Source organism: Nomascus leucogenys, chromosome X (genome assembly GCF_006542625.1).
Source record: "Nomascus leucogenys isolate Asia chromosome X, Asia_NLE_v1, whole genome shotgun sequence".
NCBI classification, from domain to species: Eukaryota; Metazoa; Chordata; class Mammalia; order Primates; family Hylobatidae; genus Nomascus; species Nomascus leucogenys.
The window spans coordinates 134,839,582-134,852,583 of NC_044406.1; the positions used below are offsets into that span (position 1 = coordinate 134,839,582).

General features: G+C 50.8%; 2 protein-coding genes across 3 annotated transcripts in view; both read right to left on the reverse strand.

Annotated features, from left to right (window-relative positions):
- Nucleotides 1-1,152: 1,152 nt before the first annotated feature.
- On the reverse strand, nucleotides 1,153-5,904 carry LOC115833234 (heat shock transcription factor, X-linked-like). The gene is given in 4 exon segments (XM_030806526.1): nucleotides 1,153-1,264; nucleotides 1,267-1,936; nucleotides 2,773-3,348; nucleotides 5,800-5,904. Coding segments are annotated over 4 exon segments (1,386 nt in total). The 3' UTR covers nucleotides 1,153-1,229.
- The window catches only part of LOC100582858 (transmembrane protein 185A), a 37,823-nt gene continuing 26,673 nt past the window's right edge, over nucleotides 1,853-13,002 (reverse strand). Inside the window, exons 4-8 of one of the 2 annotated variants that reach the window (XR_004028732.1) lie at nucleotides 12,591-12,674; nucleotides 8,915-9,091; nucleotides 8,163-8,286; nucleotides 6,532-6,887; nucleotides 1,853-1,936 (exon numbers count right to left, since the gene is read on the reverse strand). Coding sequence is in view for 1 of the 2 variants with exons in the window: in XM_003271829.2 (XP_003271877.2) it covers nucleotides 6,643-6,887; nucleotides 8,163-8,286; nucleotides 8,915-9,091; nucleotides 12,591-12,674 (630 nt within the window). In the remaining variant the exon portion in view is untranslated. Of the gene's footprint in view, nucleotides 1,937-5,203; nucleotides 6,888-8,162; nucleotides 8,287-8,914; nucleotides 9,092-12,590; nucleotides 12,675-13,002 lie in introns of those variants that run through there. The other variant, XM_003271829.2, reaches the window with a different exon arrangement.

The following is a 13,002-nucleotide window of genomic DNA, read 5'->3' on the forward strand; positions in this document are numbered from 1 at the left end:
TGGTAAGAACTTGAATCTATTTCCTCTCATCATTCAAAGAGGTTCGTCGATGATAGCATGTGTTCTAAGATGAACACCCCAAGTGACCAAAAAACGCTGCTTCCTAAGTTAAAACATGACATGACATCTTTTAAATTAACTTTTGGCTCCAAAAGAAAGAAGGAGAAGGAAGGAAGGGAGGGAAAGGGAGAGAGAGAGAGAGAGAGACGGAAGGAAGGAAGGAAGGAAGGAAGGAAGGAAGGAAGGAAGGAAGAGAGGAAGGAAAGAGAGAGAGAAAGAGAAAGAAAAAAGGAAAGGAAACGAAAGGAAAACAAGAAAGAAAAAGTGGGGGCATAGTGGGGAATCAAGGAAGGAAGTAAAAAACCCCACCAGATCCAGTACAGACATAAAAGCCAAACGTAAATCCTGTCCACCAGATGCTAATGAGCACCCTCTAAACTGCAAACCTGTAGGACTCCTTGGTAGTATGTGTCACCGCCACAACTATCAAGGGCACTTTTTAACCCAATGACAAAGCCAGACGTGATCTCATCTGTATGTAAAGTGAAGATCCTGTTATATAAAGGCACCACCATGACAAGGAATGGCCAGCAACACAGTGTCATTGTGAACCCTCGGCCGGCAATGCTAGCAGCACAATTGGCACTCAGCGAGCAACTCCAGGTAATTTTTTTTTTTTGAGACGGAGTCTTGCTCTGTCACCCAGGCTGGAGTGCAGTGGTGCGATCTCGGCTTGCTGCAAGCTCCGCCTCCCGGGTTCATGCCATTCTCCTGCCTCAGCCTCCCGAGTAGCTGCGACTACAGGCTCCCGCCACCACGCCCAGCTAATTTTTTGTATTTTTAGTACAGACGGGGTTTCTCTGTGTTAGCCAGGACGGTCTCCATCTCCTGAGCTTGTGATCCACCTGCCTCGGCCTCCCAAAGTGCTGGGGTTACAGGTATGAGCCACCACGCCCAGCCAGCTCCAGATAATTTTTAATGAGCAGAGGCAGGATGTCTGAGGGGCTTCCTAAAACCCAGCACCTGCTCGAGAACCTCCTGGGCACTTTTCCAGGGAGGCGTGTTAGGCTGAAGTCTCTATCATGCAAGCCAAAGATGTCAGAGCGGGGTACTCGACTGCAAAGAAAGAAAAAGGATGGAGACCATGAAGACTTTTTTGTGCAGTCAGAAAATTACTCATTTTCTGACACATTTATTGACCAGCACGTATTCTGCCCAAATGCTCACCTCTATGTGCTCTGGTCTGCACAGTCTGGGTACGCCTGGGCCCATTGCTAGCTGGCATGTACCGTGACATGCAGTGGCTGTGGGGGCAATGGTGGGGCAGAGCTGGGGGATGGGGGAACATGGCCATGGAGGCAGCAGGCTGTGCAGCCCCAGCAGCCACTAGGGTCACCGGTACCCAGGGATGGCAAAAGGGCAGCATGCCAGGTGCAGGAAGTCCTGTGGTGTCCATGGCAAGGGTACTAGGGGATGCTGTGGGAAGGGCCACCACAGGCCCGTAAGAATTCATCTGAGTGGGATATCCAGGGACATAGAGGAAGGGCAGTGCTGCAGGCCCAGGGACAGTGGCCACCGGAGTGACGTGAGCCTGGCTGCCCTCTGACCACTCGCCCGCCGGCTGGGTCACTGGAGCGTTGTCACTCGCCATGGCGGGATTGGGCACCATCACAGGAGTTGCTGGTGGAGCAGAGCCACTCCTGATTTGGGTGTTGGGACCGGCCGGTTCCTGGTGTTGCAGTGTGACCTGGTCATTCTCATTCGGAGATGTGTGATCTTGTTGCTCAGTGTCTGCTGGTGCCAGACAGGATCCAGCAGCTTCTGGCTTGTCCTCCTCCTGATGTCTTGGTGCAGACTTGACGCCCACTCTTCGCTTCATCCTCACGAGGAGGTGAGGGGAGTCTCTTTGAAAGTAAGGATGGCAGTAGAACTCTAACTGTAAGTCAAAGTTTAAATAAACAAAAGGAAACTGCAAGTCACAAGGATGGACTACAACTACCAACCATCTACGCCCCTGTGCAAGAGAACTCTGCTGGCCCAGGAGGCCTTTCTGGAAAAGGTCCCAGTCCCCAAAGGAAGCTGGGGACTCGCGTTCACATCGTCAAGGTTTACCAAGTTGTGGCGGGCCTTTCGTCTTGGAAAAAGCCTCAAAATGGCAGATTAGGGTGTCCATGGCCAGCGGAAAGGGTCTTTGAAGTTGCAGACCAGGAGGGAAGAAGATTCTGGGCCTCCCCCATGCAGTGTCGGCTGGCAACAGAATGCACCCCGGCTGGGCTGGAGGCCCTGGGCACTGGCTCTTCCACACCAGGGGCCCACCTACCAAGGGCAGCAGGAGCATCTGCACCTCCTGCACCAGGCGCCCTTCAGCACTTCAACTTGAGCACTTCTCCAGACACCAGCTAGGGTGACAGTGGTACAAATACCAGACTCCCCTGGCCTGCTCACCTCACACGGTAAAGCGCTATGGAGTCAGGGGGACACAGCAACCACCAGGCGACATGGCTGGCCCGGGGCAGGAGGACATGCAGATATGGCTACTTAGCACCTGTGATATTTTACACACTCGAGAGGGGTTGGTACCATCCTCAGCCCTCTCCCCACATTCACTCTTAGTTCATGTCACCTCCACCCAGAGGGGGACACAAGCCCACAGTGATGGCCCCACACCCTGCCTGAGGTCGCCCACTTCCCAGGAGGCAGTCCTGGGACTTCCACCCGACCAGGCCCCAGAGCCCACCGACTTAACCCCCCCAGAGGCTTGTCGTTCATTACCTTATTCGAGATGGCGACCGGCCTGTTTGTGGAGAAAATGCGGGTGAAGGTCCTGAAAGTGCATTGACGCCATTTTCGGAAGCCATGCAAGTTTAGCTGGCGGAAGAAGCTCTTTATCGAATTTGTGGCAAACACTTTGTCTGCGACCTCCCTTTTGAGAATCTCCTTTTCAAAGAGTTTTTGATTGATCACTATACAAGTCCCACTGTCATCCCACCAGATGGACGAAAACTGGTTGCTGCTGACCAGTCTCCACAGTTTCTGCGGAAAGGGGAGGGAGAGGAGATTATCTGCTCCCTGGGGCGGGACGTCACCGTCAGGGTGCGGCCTTCTGAACGAAGCTGCCTCGGCCAGAGGTTGGAAAGCGATTTCTTCTGTCAGCAGCATGAAGTTAGGGCTCCCAGTGGACACTGGGTCGTGCCAGGCAGGGGAAGGATCTGCTGGGTGAAGGTAGGTCTCTGAGTGCAATTGGGGAGGAAAAGGCACCCTTTCCAAGCCGTGACCCTGTCTTCTCAAATTTCTTTCTTCACAGCGAGCCATGATCAGTGATGGCTTGTCCTCCAACTGGCAAACTTGCTAGTGCAATGTGGCCAGCAGCACCCCTTGGCAGTCATGTAACCAGCCCCATGACATCATAAAGGGGCTCTGACTGCCAGGGGGAGGGGTGGCATCTCCACACACCCAGCAAGTTATGTAATAAAGGGCCAAGGCAGACAAGTAGCTGCCCATCTGCATGTGCACATTCCGATCCTCACAGTCATTTCAATGGGAAAGATGACACTAGTGCACAGGAGTGCCAAGGAGCCCTGCCACACCTTAGGTGCAGACCTGGAGCGGTCCCCTTGTCCTAGAGCTCCTGAGCCAGGCAGAACTACAGGAAAGCCCTGGCTCAGGAAGGTCAGAGCTCACCATCTGAGTCATGGGCCCACAGACCCCAGCACATGACTGACACTTTGAAGCACAGAATAAAGGGTAGGACAGTGCCCACGGGTCAGGCTGTAGCCACGCCACCCTTTCCACCCTGTCCTAGCCAGAGGCAGCAATGTGCTCCATACAGATCCTCCTAACACACCCACACTGTCGGTCCCCAGCACGCAGATACCCGACGGCCGCTTAGGCAAATGGCTTAGCTGACTGCCCCAGCACACACCTCGCCATGCAGTCCAGTGGGAGTCGGAGGCAGCCTTCTTCCTGCCTCTCCTCGGCCTGCACGTGTCCCCCCACCAAGCAGAGACACCCTTCTACACCCCGGGTCTCTGCAGTCACATCGTGGTGGGGCATGCAGCTGTTGGCCTTCGAGCATGTCTTGTTTTCCTTGGCCAGTGTCTCCAGAGAAACGCACATGGGTTTGTGCCTAGTGGTCCATCTCTGCAACAGTTGTTCCTTTGGGATCGGATGCTAGGAGGTCACGGGAGAGGTGTCCATCCAAAGCAGTGTCTGTGGCATACACTGTCCCCACACACAGGGCCACCTCTGCACAGACTCCCCTGACTCGATTCTGGGCACAGAGCTCAGGGATCTTCCAGAGACTGCCACGAACCGGTGATGCCTCCACGCTTGAGACATCCTGACCGCAGGGCCCAAGATGCACTGGCTCAGGGGGGGACAGTGAGGGGTCTGCAAACAGACTGCTGATGCTGGTGTCTCAACCTGGCCGCTGCCGAGCTGTGTGACTTGGGCACGTCACTTAACCTCTCTCGGCCTCCGTCTCCTCCCGGGGATAAGAGTAGTAGCACCTGCTTCCCAGGGCTGTGAGGATCCAGTGAGACGTATAGGAACTAGCAAGGCACCCGGCAGTTGGGTCATAGCTACTGTTGTCACTTCACAAGGCATTTTCTTGAACAGCAAGTCGGAAATCTCATGAGCCTAAGGCAGAATCCACCTGTGGCCTCTGGTTACAACCCACAGGACTGAAAATCCTTCCAGCCACAGCAACTGGTGGATTTCCTGGTCAATTGCCCCAAGTCATGAGCCGAACCCCACTTGGGTTTCAGTTCAGGCAGAACTCTAGAGATGGCTAGGGTGAGCTAGACCGCAATTGCAGAGCCTTTTGTTGCAGCATGAGCACTCCTCAGCTGTTGACATCACTGGGGAACAAAGGAGGAGCAGGAGCGGTAAAAGGACAGTGTCTGCTGCAGACTGTCGTAGCACCCAAGGAACACTCCAGAAAGCCTCCTAAGCAGTAACAAGTGTGGCACGGCGTAGCCCAGCCAACAGTGGCATCTGCGAGGCGTCCCCTCCTTCCTCCCACTACCCCCTATACCCTGGGAGCTGTGCACTGAAGGACTCATTCTAAAGGCTGTGCCCCTGCAGCCGCCAGCCTCACTTGGCTGCCTGTGCCAGCTAGAGATTTCTTTCCTCTGAGGCTGGCTGAGAGGACCATTCCAGTTTCCTGGGCCATCCAGCAAATAAGATACACATCATGCATGTGTAAAATGAGGAACCGGTTTATTGAACAGCTTAAGAGAGCAAAAATAGTGGCTTTAGCTACATTTTTTACACACTGAGCAGGAAAGGCTAAACCATCCTGTTCCCCTGTACCCCAAAGAGAACAGGGCTTGCTGGAGGCGGAGTCGTGTTCGCAGCAGACTTGAATTAACCCCATGTAGGCCGGCGAGTAGTTGCCCGTGTTAAAACGCCACACTCTTCTCCTGGCTGAGAAGATCAAAGCTCTTTTTTTACCCTCTTTTCAGCAAGGGACCTATTTGTTTTCAGGCAGGAGGATGTTAAACTTGCAGCCTCTGACACACGGCGGAACCTGCACTGCTTGGAGAAACGGCACGCACATAGGAAAACATCGTGCCTACCCCAAAGCCTTCTTGTTGCTGGCAGGAGGGAAGCTTGAGACTTTCCCATGCATAGTCGTGACCCGCGTGGCCGTTTCTGCTCTCAGCAACATTCTCCAGTGTTCCGGCTTCAAGCAGCGCTTGTCAGGTTTTAGGCTAGCCACTATTCTGAGAACGTCAGAAAAGCATGGACCATCTCTTGCTTGGCGTTGCTGCTCTGCCAGTAGCAGCTACTACGTACCTGCACGACTTCCAGGGCAGAAGTGGCAATGTCCCACGAAGGCGTGGCACCCCACTGGGGCGGGGTGGGTGTGCCACGGGCATCCACTTCTGCAGCAGAAGGCATGTGGCTACAGCACAAGCTTGTAAAAAAATACTTGAACAGAATATGCTGTACAGAACTAGGGGTTAACACCGCATATGAAGATGCTAAAACATTTGTATAAATACTCTGTATACAGGCATGGAGTCACTCCCGTAGAAAGGGCTCATCGGTGAGGCTATGAAAAACTGCTGTCAGCATGCCCAAAGAGAAACTACTTCCACAGTAGGAACAGAAAAAAGGACTGTGCTGTGTCTAAACACGTGGTGCATCAGAGACATAGTTACAGTTCCTACTGACTGCCCCAGCCGCGACCTGGGAGTGCTGAGGACCTGGGAGTGCTGAGGGAGCTGCAGGAGGTCAGCCCTGTGGAGAAATACATTTCGAAACAACACTTTTGATTGAGATTTCAGCACCGTGTAGACAGATGTTCCTTCTGGGGGCCTGGCAAGCAGGCATCCCCCAGTGGGTCTGATGGGGAAGAGGGGTACCTGGAGCTCCTCCCAGACAGATGGAAATCCCACCCGTTCTCATACTCTTCCTGGCATCCGCATCTGCTGGCACACACCCCCATCACCTGCCACTTCCGCGTCCCGTCGTGGTGAGTGGCTGATAGGCGCTGGATGCAAACAAGGCATGAGATGGACGTACCTGGAGACCCAGCTCCAGTACTGGTTCTGGTCTGCGGGGTGAACGACGGGGCAGAGGCAGGCAGAGAGAGCGCGTCCCAGTCCACTTAAGCTCTGTCCCGGGAAGTGGCATCTAATCTGGCATTTCGATATTTAATTTGGGAGGTGGGAGCACATACTTCCCAGGGCTCTGGGTAATGACCACCCTGGCCTTCTTTCGAAACATGGGTGCGATTTTAGGAGGCTCCGGAACTGGGGTCTCTTCGGTTTCTTCATTATCTTCATGGTGGAGATCATAGGAAATGTTTCCATATTCTCGTAGAAATGGGAAGATTTCAAGCAGAAACTGACAGAAATCTTTGCGGATACCAAACCACCCTGAAAAATAAGAATTTTTTATTTCACACATGAGGCTCAACTGACCCTGTTAACTTTCTTTCCATAACAAGAAGTTTCACTCCTACAATGTCATAACATACTTTATCCAGACTCCTGAGTCACAAAGCCTGAACGGGGCTTGAGTACCCAAAATGGGGAAGAAGTGCAAATGCTAGCTCTGTGGTGCTCGGAGTGGGGTTCCCGGACCAGCAGGGGCAGCGTCCCCGGGGCCTAGTTAGGGATGCCATTCTCGGGCCCCAGCCCAGACCTCCAGAAACAGTCTGGCTAGGGTGGGCTCCAGCAGTCCCCTTTTCCGGCCCTTTTGGGATTCTGCTGGGTGCCCAAGTTTGAGAACTACTGCTCCAGTGAGTCTCAAAATATCTGTGGTGTGTAGACTATGGTGTCTTCTGCTAATCTTCTCCAGCCAGGATAAACTCATGGATGACAGTGCCACCCAAGAACAAGATTTCTGTCACCCTCTAGAATCCGCGAGGGCGGCAGTCATGCGTAGGTCCTGGCCAGCAGGGGGCCTGAACTCAAGGAGCCACCTTAAAGCCACTTTCCCAGTCCCACTATTCCTCTCTGTAGGCTACTGGAGTGTCAGCTGGGTGCAGGCCCCCCCTGCTCGCGGGGTGCGGGGGCAGAGGAACAAACAGCAAGCATAGCCTGGGCTGCTGGGCTGCAGTGAGGCCCTGCCCCCAAACCCACTGGCTTTTGGAAGGACAATGCTCTGGGCTTCCATGCCATGGAGCTCACAGCCTTGCCAGGAAGGCACCCTCTGCAGAGATCATTTGGGAAGTGTCTGCCTCAGCAAGCAGGTAGAGGGGAATAGAGTGTTAGCAAGGCAAGACAGGCAAGACTTGGGTGATGGGGCGGGGAGGCCAGAGGGGCCAACAGAGACCTAGGATGAATCCCAGGTTTTGGGTGGGAGATGTGGATTTTCCATCAAACCCTCAAGGGCCTGGGAAGAATCTGTCTTGATCCCCATTTTGCAGAGGAGGGAGCGGGATCTCTGAGAGGTTGCCTGCCTTGTCTGGTTCTACCTCAAATGGCAGCGTGCACTGCGAGAAAAGTCTCAGTGCAGGCCAGAACACCAGAGTTACGGTATGCTCTTCCCTTAGAAGGTCCCAGAATTTCCTCAGCCCTCGCTTTCCCACACAAGCTTCTAAATTGGGACCCTCAGGGACTCATCCCTTCCTAGACTTCTATCCGCCCCCCACCCCCCGGTCCCACCCCAGACACACACCAAGGACTTCTGAAATGCTGAGTACATACAGTGGTTTCCTCCCTTCTGTCCAAATGTGGTTGCCATCAGCGTGATCAACGAGAGCCAAAGGGGGACAAAGATCGGGATGCAGGAGAAGGCGTTGTGGCCATCCAGTTTGTGAACCAGCAGAATCTAAAGAAAGAGACATAATCCCGGTTGATGCCAGCACCGAAAATGGACAGAGGCGGAAGCCAGCCCTCATTAGGGAGTTCCTCCCCCGCCCGCCCCCCCAACCCGCGTGAGCTCCCAGAATAGGGAACATCAGCACCGCCAGGAAAAGGCAGGAAACCACCTATCCCTGGGGAAAGCTTGAAATGAGCTTTTATGTCCCTCTTCAGAGCTCGGCAATAGCCTATCTGCCTGAAAAGTTCCCAATGCCAGCAGTTTTATGGCAAACTCCTCCCGGTGTTTGTTCTAAGGAGTCAACAGCTCCCATTCTAGAATTCTCCACGTGACTCCAATACACAAATCTGACATCCAACTCTGCTTTTCCAAAAGGGGAAATGAGCCATACACAGGCACCATGACTAAAAAGGTGCACTCTTCTCCCTGCCAGCCCCACGAGCTGCCCCCCAAGAGAAAGGAAGGATGCTCTCCTTTCACCGAAGCTCCCTCTCGGAGACGGCTGTGTTCTCTCCCCTCTCCTGGAGTGGACTCACTGTGAGCTCGAGGGACAGAGGCTGCCTTTCTAGGGGTGCAGAATCCTGTCAGGGGAAGCGCAAGCTTCAGGGGCTGAAGAGGCTTCCTGTGGAACGCTTACCTCAAATGTAAGAAGGGGCACGACGATGGTCATCCAGCTCAGGGCCATGGTTATATGTGTCCTGCGCTGCTCCGCAATCACATCCATAGAGCGCAAGAACAAGACGGACCACACAATGTAGTAGAGGACCACCAGGCACAGAAAGGACATGAGAATCCACAGCGGGACACACACAACCTGGGGGTGGGTGAGAGAACAGCGAGAGAAGTCTCTTTAGAGCTTCCAACCTGGCCTCTGATGGAAGGCATCTTTAGCACCTTGCTGTGTCTGTCCAGTTAAGGCGGTCCCTCCCGCGAGCCGAATAAGGACCGTTCCACCTCCTAGGACTGCTGCGAGGATCGCTCAGGACAGAAAAGGTATGGTATGTTCACTATGGGGCCTGCTGCCACCAAGGGACACACACGCTCAGTGAGTCATCAGTCCCTCTACCTTTGGGTGACAGACAGCCCTGCATCTGGCTCTGCAGCCTCTACTGTTCCAGAGGCCCACCCTCCCACACTCCGTCAGGCTCCCCTAGGTTCTGCTGCCATCATAGCTTCCCGGGAAACGGGACACAGCTGTCACCCTGTGCACACACACAAGATCTCACCACGACAGACTCTCTTCACAGGCAACATTCCCACAACCTGCTGGGGGTACTTTGGCAACACGAATGGGAACGGGCTCCCCAGAAAGTGTGGCTGCCTGGGCTCCTAAGGATCCCTAACCTCACCCCTACCAAGTTAGTGAACTTGGCAGGTTGATGCTGGATACAGGTTGATGCTGGATACGTAGCGCTGCCGGCTCCCTGCCTCCATGACAAGGGGGCATTCCAAGGATAGCGCTGTCGTACCAGGTAGACCTTGTCTCATCCACACACAAGCCCAGAAGATGAGTTCTGGGGGCGCCACTTGGCCAGACTCCCCTGTGACACGTCTTCGCCCTCCTGCCCTGCCCCCTGGGACGACACTTCTCTGTTCTCCCTTTTTATTATCTATCATACAGTAGGAAAAGTGACTGTCTTCCTTCGGTGTGAGTTCTCTGAGTCTTCACACAAGTGTAGATTCGCACAGCTGTAGACAGGATGCAGGAGAGGTCTGTCACCCTGCAAAACTCTCTCATGCTGTCCCTTCACTGTCACACTGTCCCACCATTAGCCCCGGCAAACACTGATCTGTTCTCCATCACTGTACTTTCGTCTCTGCTGGAACTTTATGTAGATGGCATCGCGAGACAAGTAACCTGTTGAGACTGGCTTCCCGCCATCCCCATAACGTCTGTAATGAGATTCATCCAAGTTGTTCCCTCCCTGTATCCACAGGTCGTTCCCTCTGAGTGGTATTCCATTGTATGGATGCCTACAGTTTGTTTATCTGACTGTCCGCTGAGGGTGGTTTGTGAAAACCTAACAAGGCTGCTATCCAAAATGCAAACAAGACTGCTACAAACACTGGTGTGTGGGTTTCTACAAGGCTGCACGCTTTCACTTCTCTGGGGTAAATCTTATTTTACCCCAGTGGGGCAGCCAAGTGCACTTTTAACTGCATTGGAGACGGCCAAACCGTTTTCTACAGTGCCGGTACCACCTGCCTTCCCGCCAGTAACGCTGGAGTGTCCCAGTTCCTCTGCATCCTCCCAGGCAGGTGGCCTTGTCAGTGTTGTTGAGTTTCACCATTCTGAAGCCATGTGTTTCGGGCCCTCATCCTGGTTGTAGTTTGTCTTCCCTAACCTGTAATGGTGTTGAGCATCTTTTCCTGTGCTTTTTCCCCCATGCATATATCCCCTTCGCAAATTGTCAACTCTTTTGCCAATTTTTAGGTGTTTCTTTTTGCAGTTTTGAGTTTTTAAGAGTTCTCTGTATGTTCTGGGTACAAGTCAGTGTTTTGATGTGTGCTTTGCAAATATTTTCTCCCAGTCTGTGGCCTGTCTTCATTTCATTTTAATTTTGAGGAAGTCCAAATTTATGATTTCTCTCTCATATGGACCATATTAACAGTGCCATTTCTAAGTACTCTTTGCCTAACTGCAAACCCCAAAGATTCTGTCCTATGTTATTTCCTAACAGATCTATAGTTTTACATTTTCTTTTAGATCTATGATTTGAGTTGGCATATGAATTTTACTTCTCCTGACCAGCCTGGAGTTCTTGATTGTAGGTTTTTCTGCAGAGTCTATGCACAGCCTTTCTTCCCCCTTCCCCGTTCTGTGATGAGATTCTCCTTTTTACTGAAGTTCCCTTCATGGGTGGAATGTTAGATGTCAATAGCCTTCCTTGTTCTCTCTTGCTCACTATGGGAAACATGTACTCAGACTGCTTCATCAGCTGGGATCTACAGAGGATGAAGGGCAGAAAAAATCTTTCTTCTCATTTGTGGAAAGCTCTCAAAATTACTAATCTTTTTTTTTTCCCTGACAGTATCTTATACAAAAAAGTTTGGTCTTGTTTAGATATGTTTCCTCCACGTCACAACAGAAACAGTTTTGAACCCAATGACCATTGTCCAGATGCAGCACTGTGAAGTTGTAGGATGAGTGACTGAGTATTTTTTATTATGAAGGTTTTATCAAAGACTTTGGGCTGAAGTGATTATTCCCATCTTTAAGTATGGAGTATACTTAGGTTCCCTTCGTTTCTTCTCTGCTCCCAATTCTTTGCTATACTTTTTACTTTTTAAAGGTAACTATATTTAATACATAAAATATATTATATGCAAAATTATACATCAAACAACAGAGAAAATAAAACCGAACAAAAACACTAGCATGACCTTACCTCCCAGTGGCAATGGAACTCTTCTGCCTTTAGTCTCCACCTTTTTTCCATGCATTTAATAGTGGAAACTATACTGTGTTCTCTAATTTCTACCTTGCCACTTATCTTTCTATCTCTGCATCCATCTACCCATTTATTCACAGTTAATTTCAACCAAATGCCCAGTAACTGAAGTCACAGTTTAGAAGCATGACATAGATGCCACCACCAGCAAGAGTGTAAATGGGTATGGCTTTTTTTTTTTTTCTTTTGAGACAGTGTCTCGCTACATTGCACAGGTTGGTCTCGAACTCCTGAGCTCAAGTGATCAGCTCACCTCGGCCTCCCAAAGTGCTGGGACTGTAAGTGTAAGCCACTGCGCCTGGCCAGGTATGACTTTTGGAAAAGTAAGTTGGCAGTGCAGTATACGTATATAGGAATCTCAAATAGTTCCCAACCTCTAGCTCAGTAACACTATTTCTGGACTATTTCCTAAGAAAACAACCAAAAAAAAAGGCAAAAATTTTAATGCATAAACATATATACTGCAGTATGATTTAAAATCATTCAACACTGGCAACAATGGAAACACCATATTTTAGAAATAAGAGGATGGTTTAATACATGCACTTGAAGAATATTTTGTATCAATTAAACTTTAGAAGTCATGTTTATAAAGACCTTTTATTAACATGATAAAATGTTTATGATACAACATTAAAACAAAAAAATCAGGATACAAAATGGTGCACACGGCTATATCACAACTGTTTGTATAAAACACAGACATAAAAAACACTAACCATGTTATCTCCCCATGGTGGGATTATGGGTGACTATTAGGCTATGACTTCTGCTTGTCTGTCTTTTCCAAGCTTTGTACAGTGAATATGAATTACTTTTATAATAAAAAAAGTTTATTTTAGGATTTTAAAAGTTACATACAAGCCAGGGCCAGTGGATGATCTTGTCCAGTCTTAAGGCAATGAATATAAACTGGAGAATGTTGACAGAACACAGGATTTCTAACTAAAAATGAAGAGAAGAATCAGTTAAACAAAGTATAATTTGCATTTACTACTGCAGTAATTTGGTTAAAACACTAAAAGACAATATACATTATAATACAGTGTAACTTGTATATTATATTGCACTGGAAACTCCTGATTTTCAGTACCAGAGGGGCACAGCAGTATTACGGCAAGGGGAAATAGGGTTGGGCCTGCTGCCCTGCCCCTCTGCTGCCTTGCCCCTCTGCTGTCCTGCCCCTCTGCTGCCTTGCCCCTCTGCTGCCTCGCCCTTTCTGGCCTGAGGCCTGAGCACAGATGAGAACCTTGTTTCCAGGTTGACTGGGAAC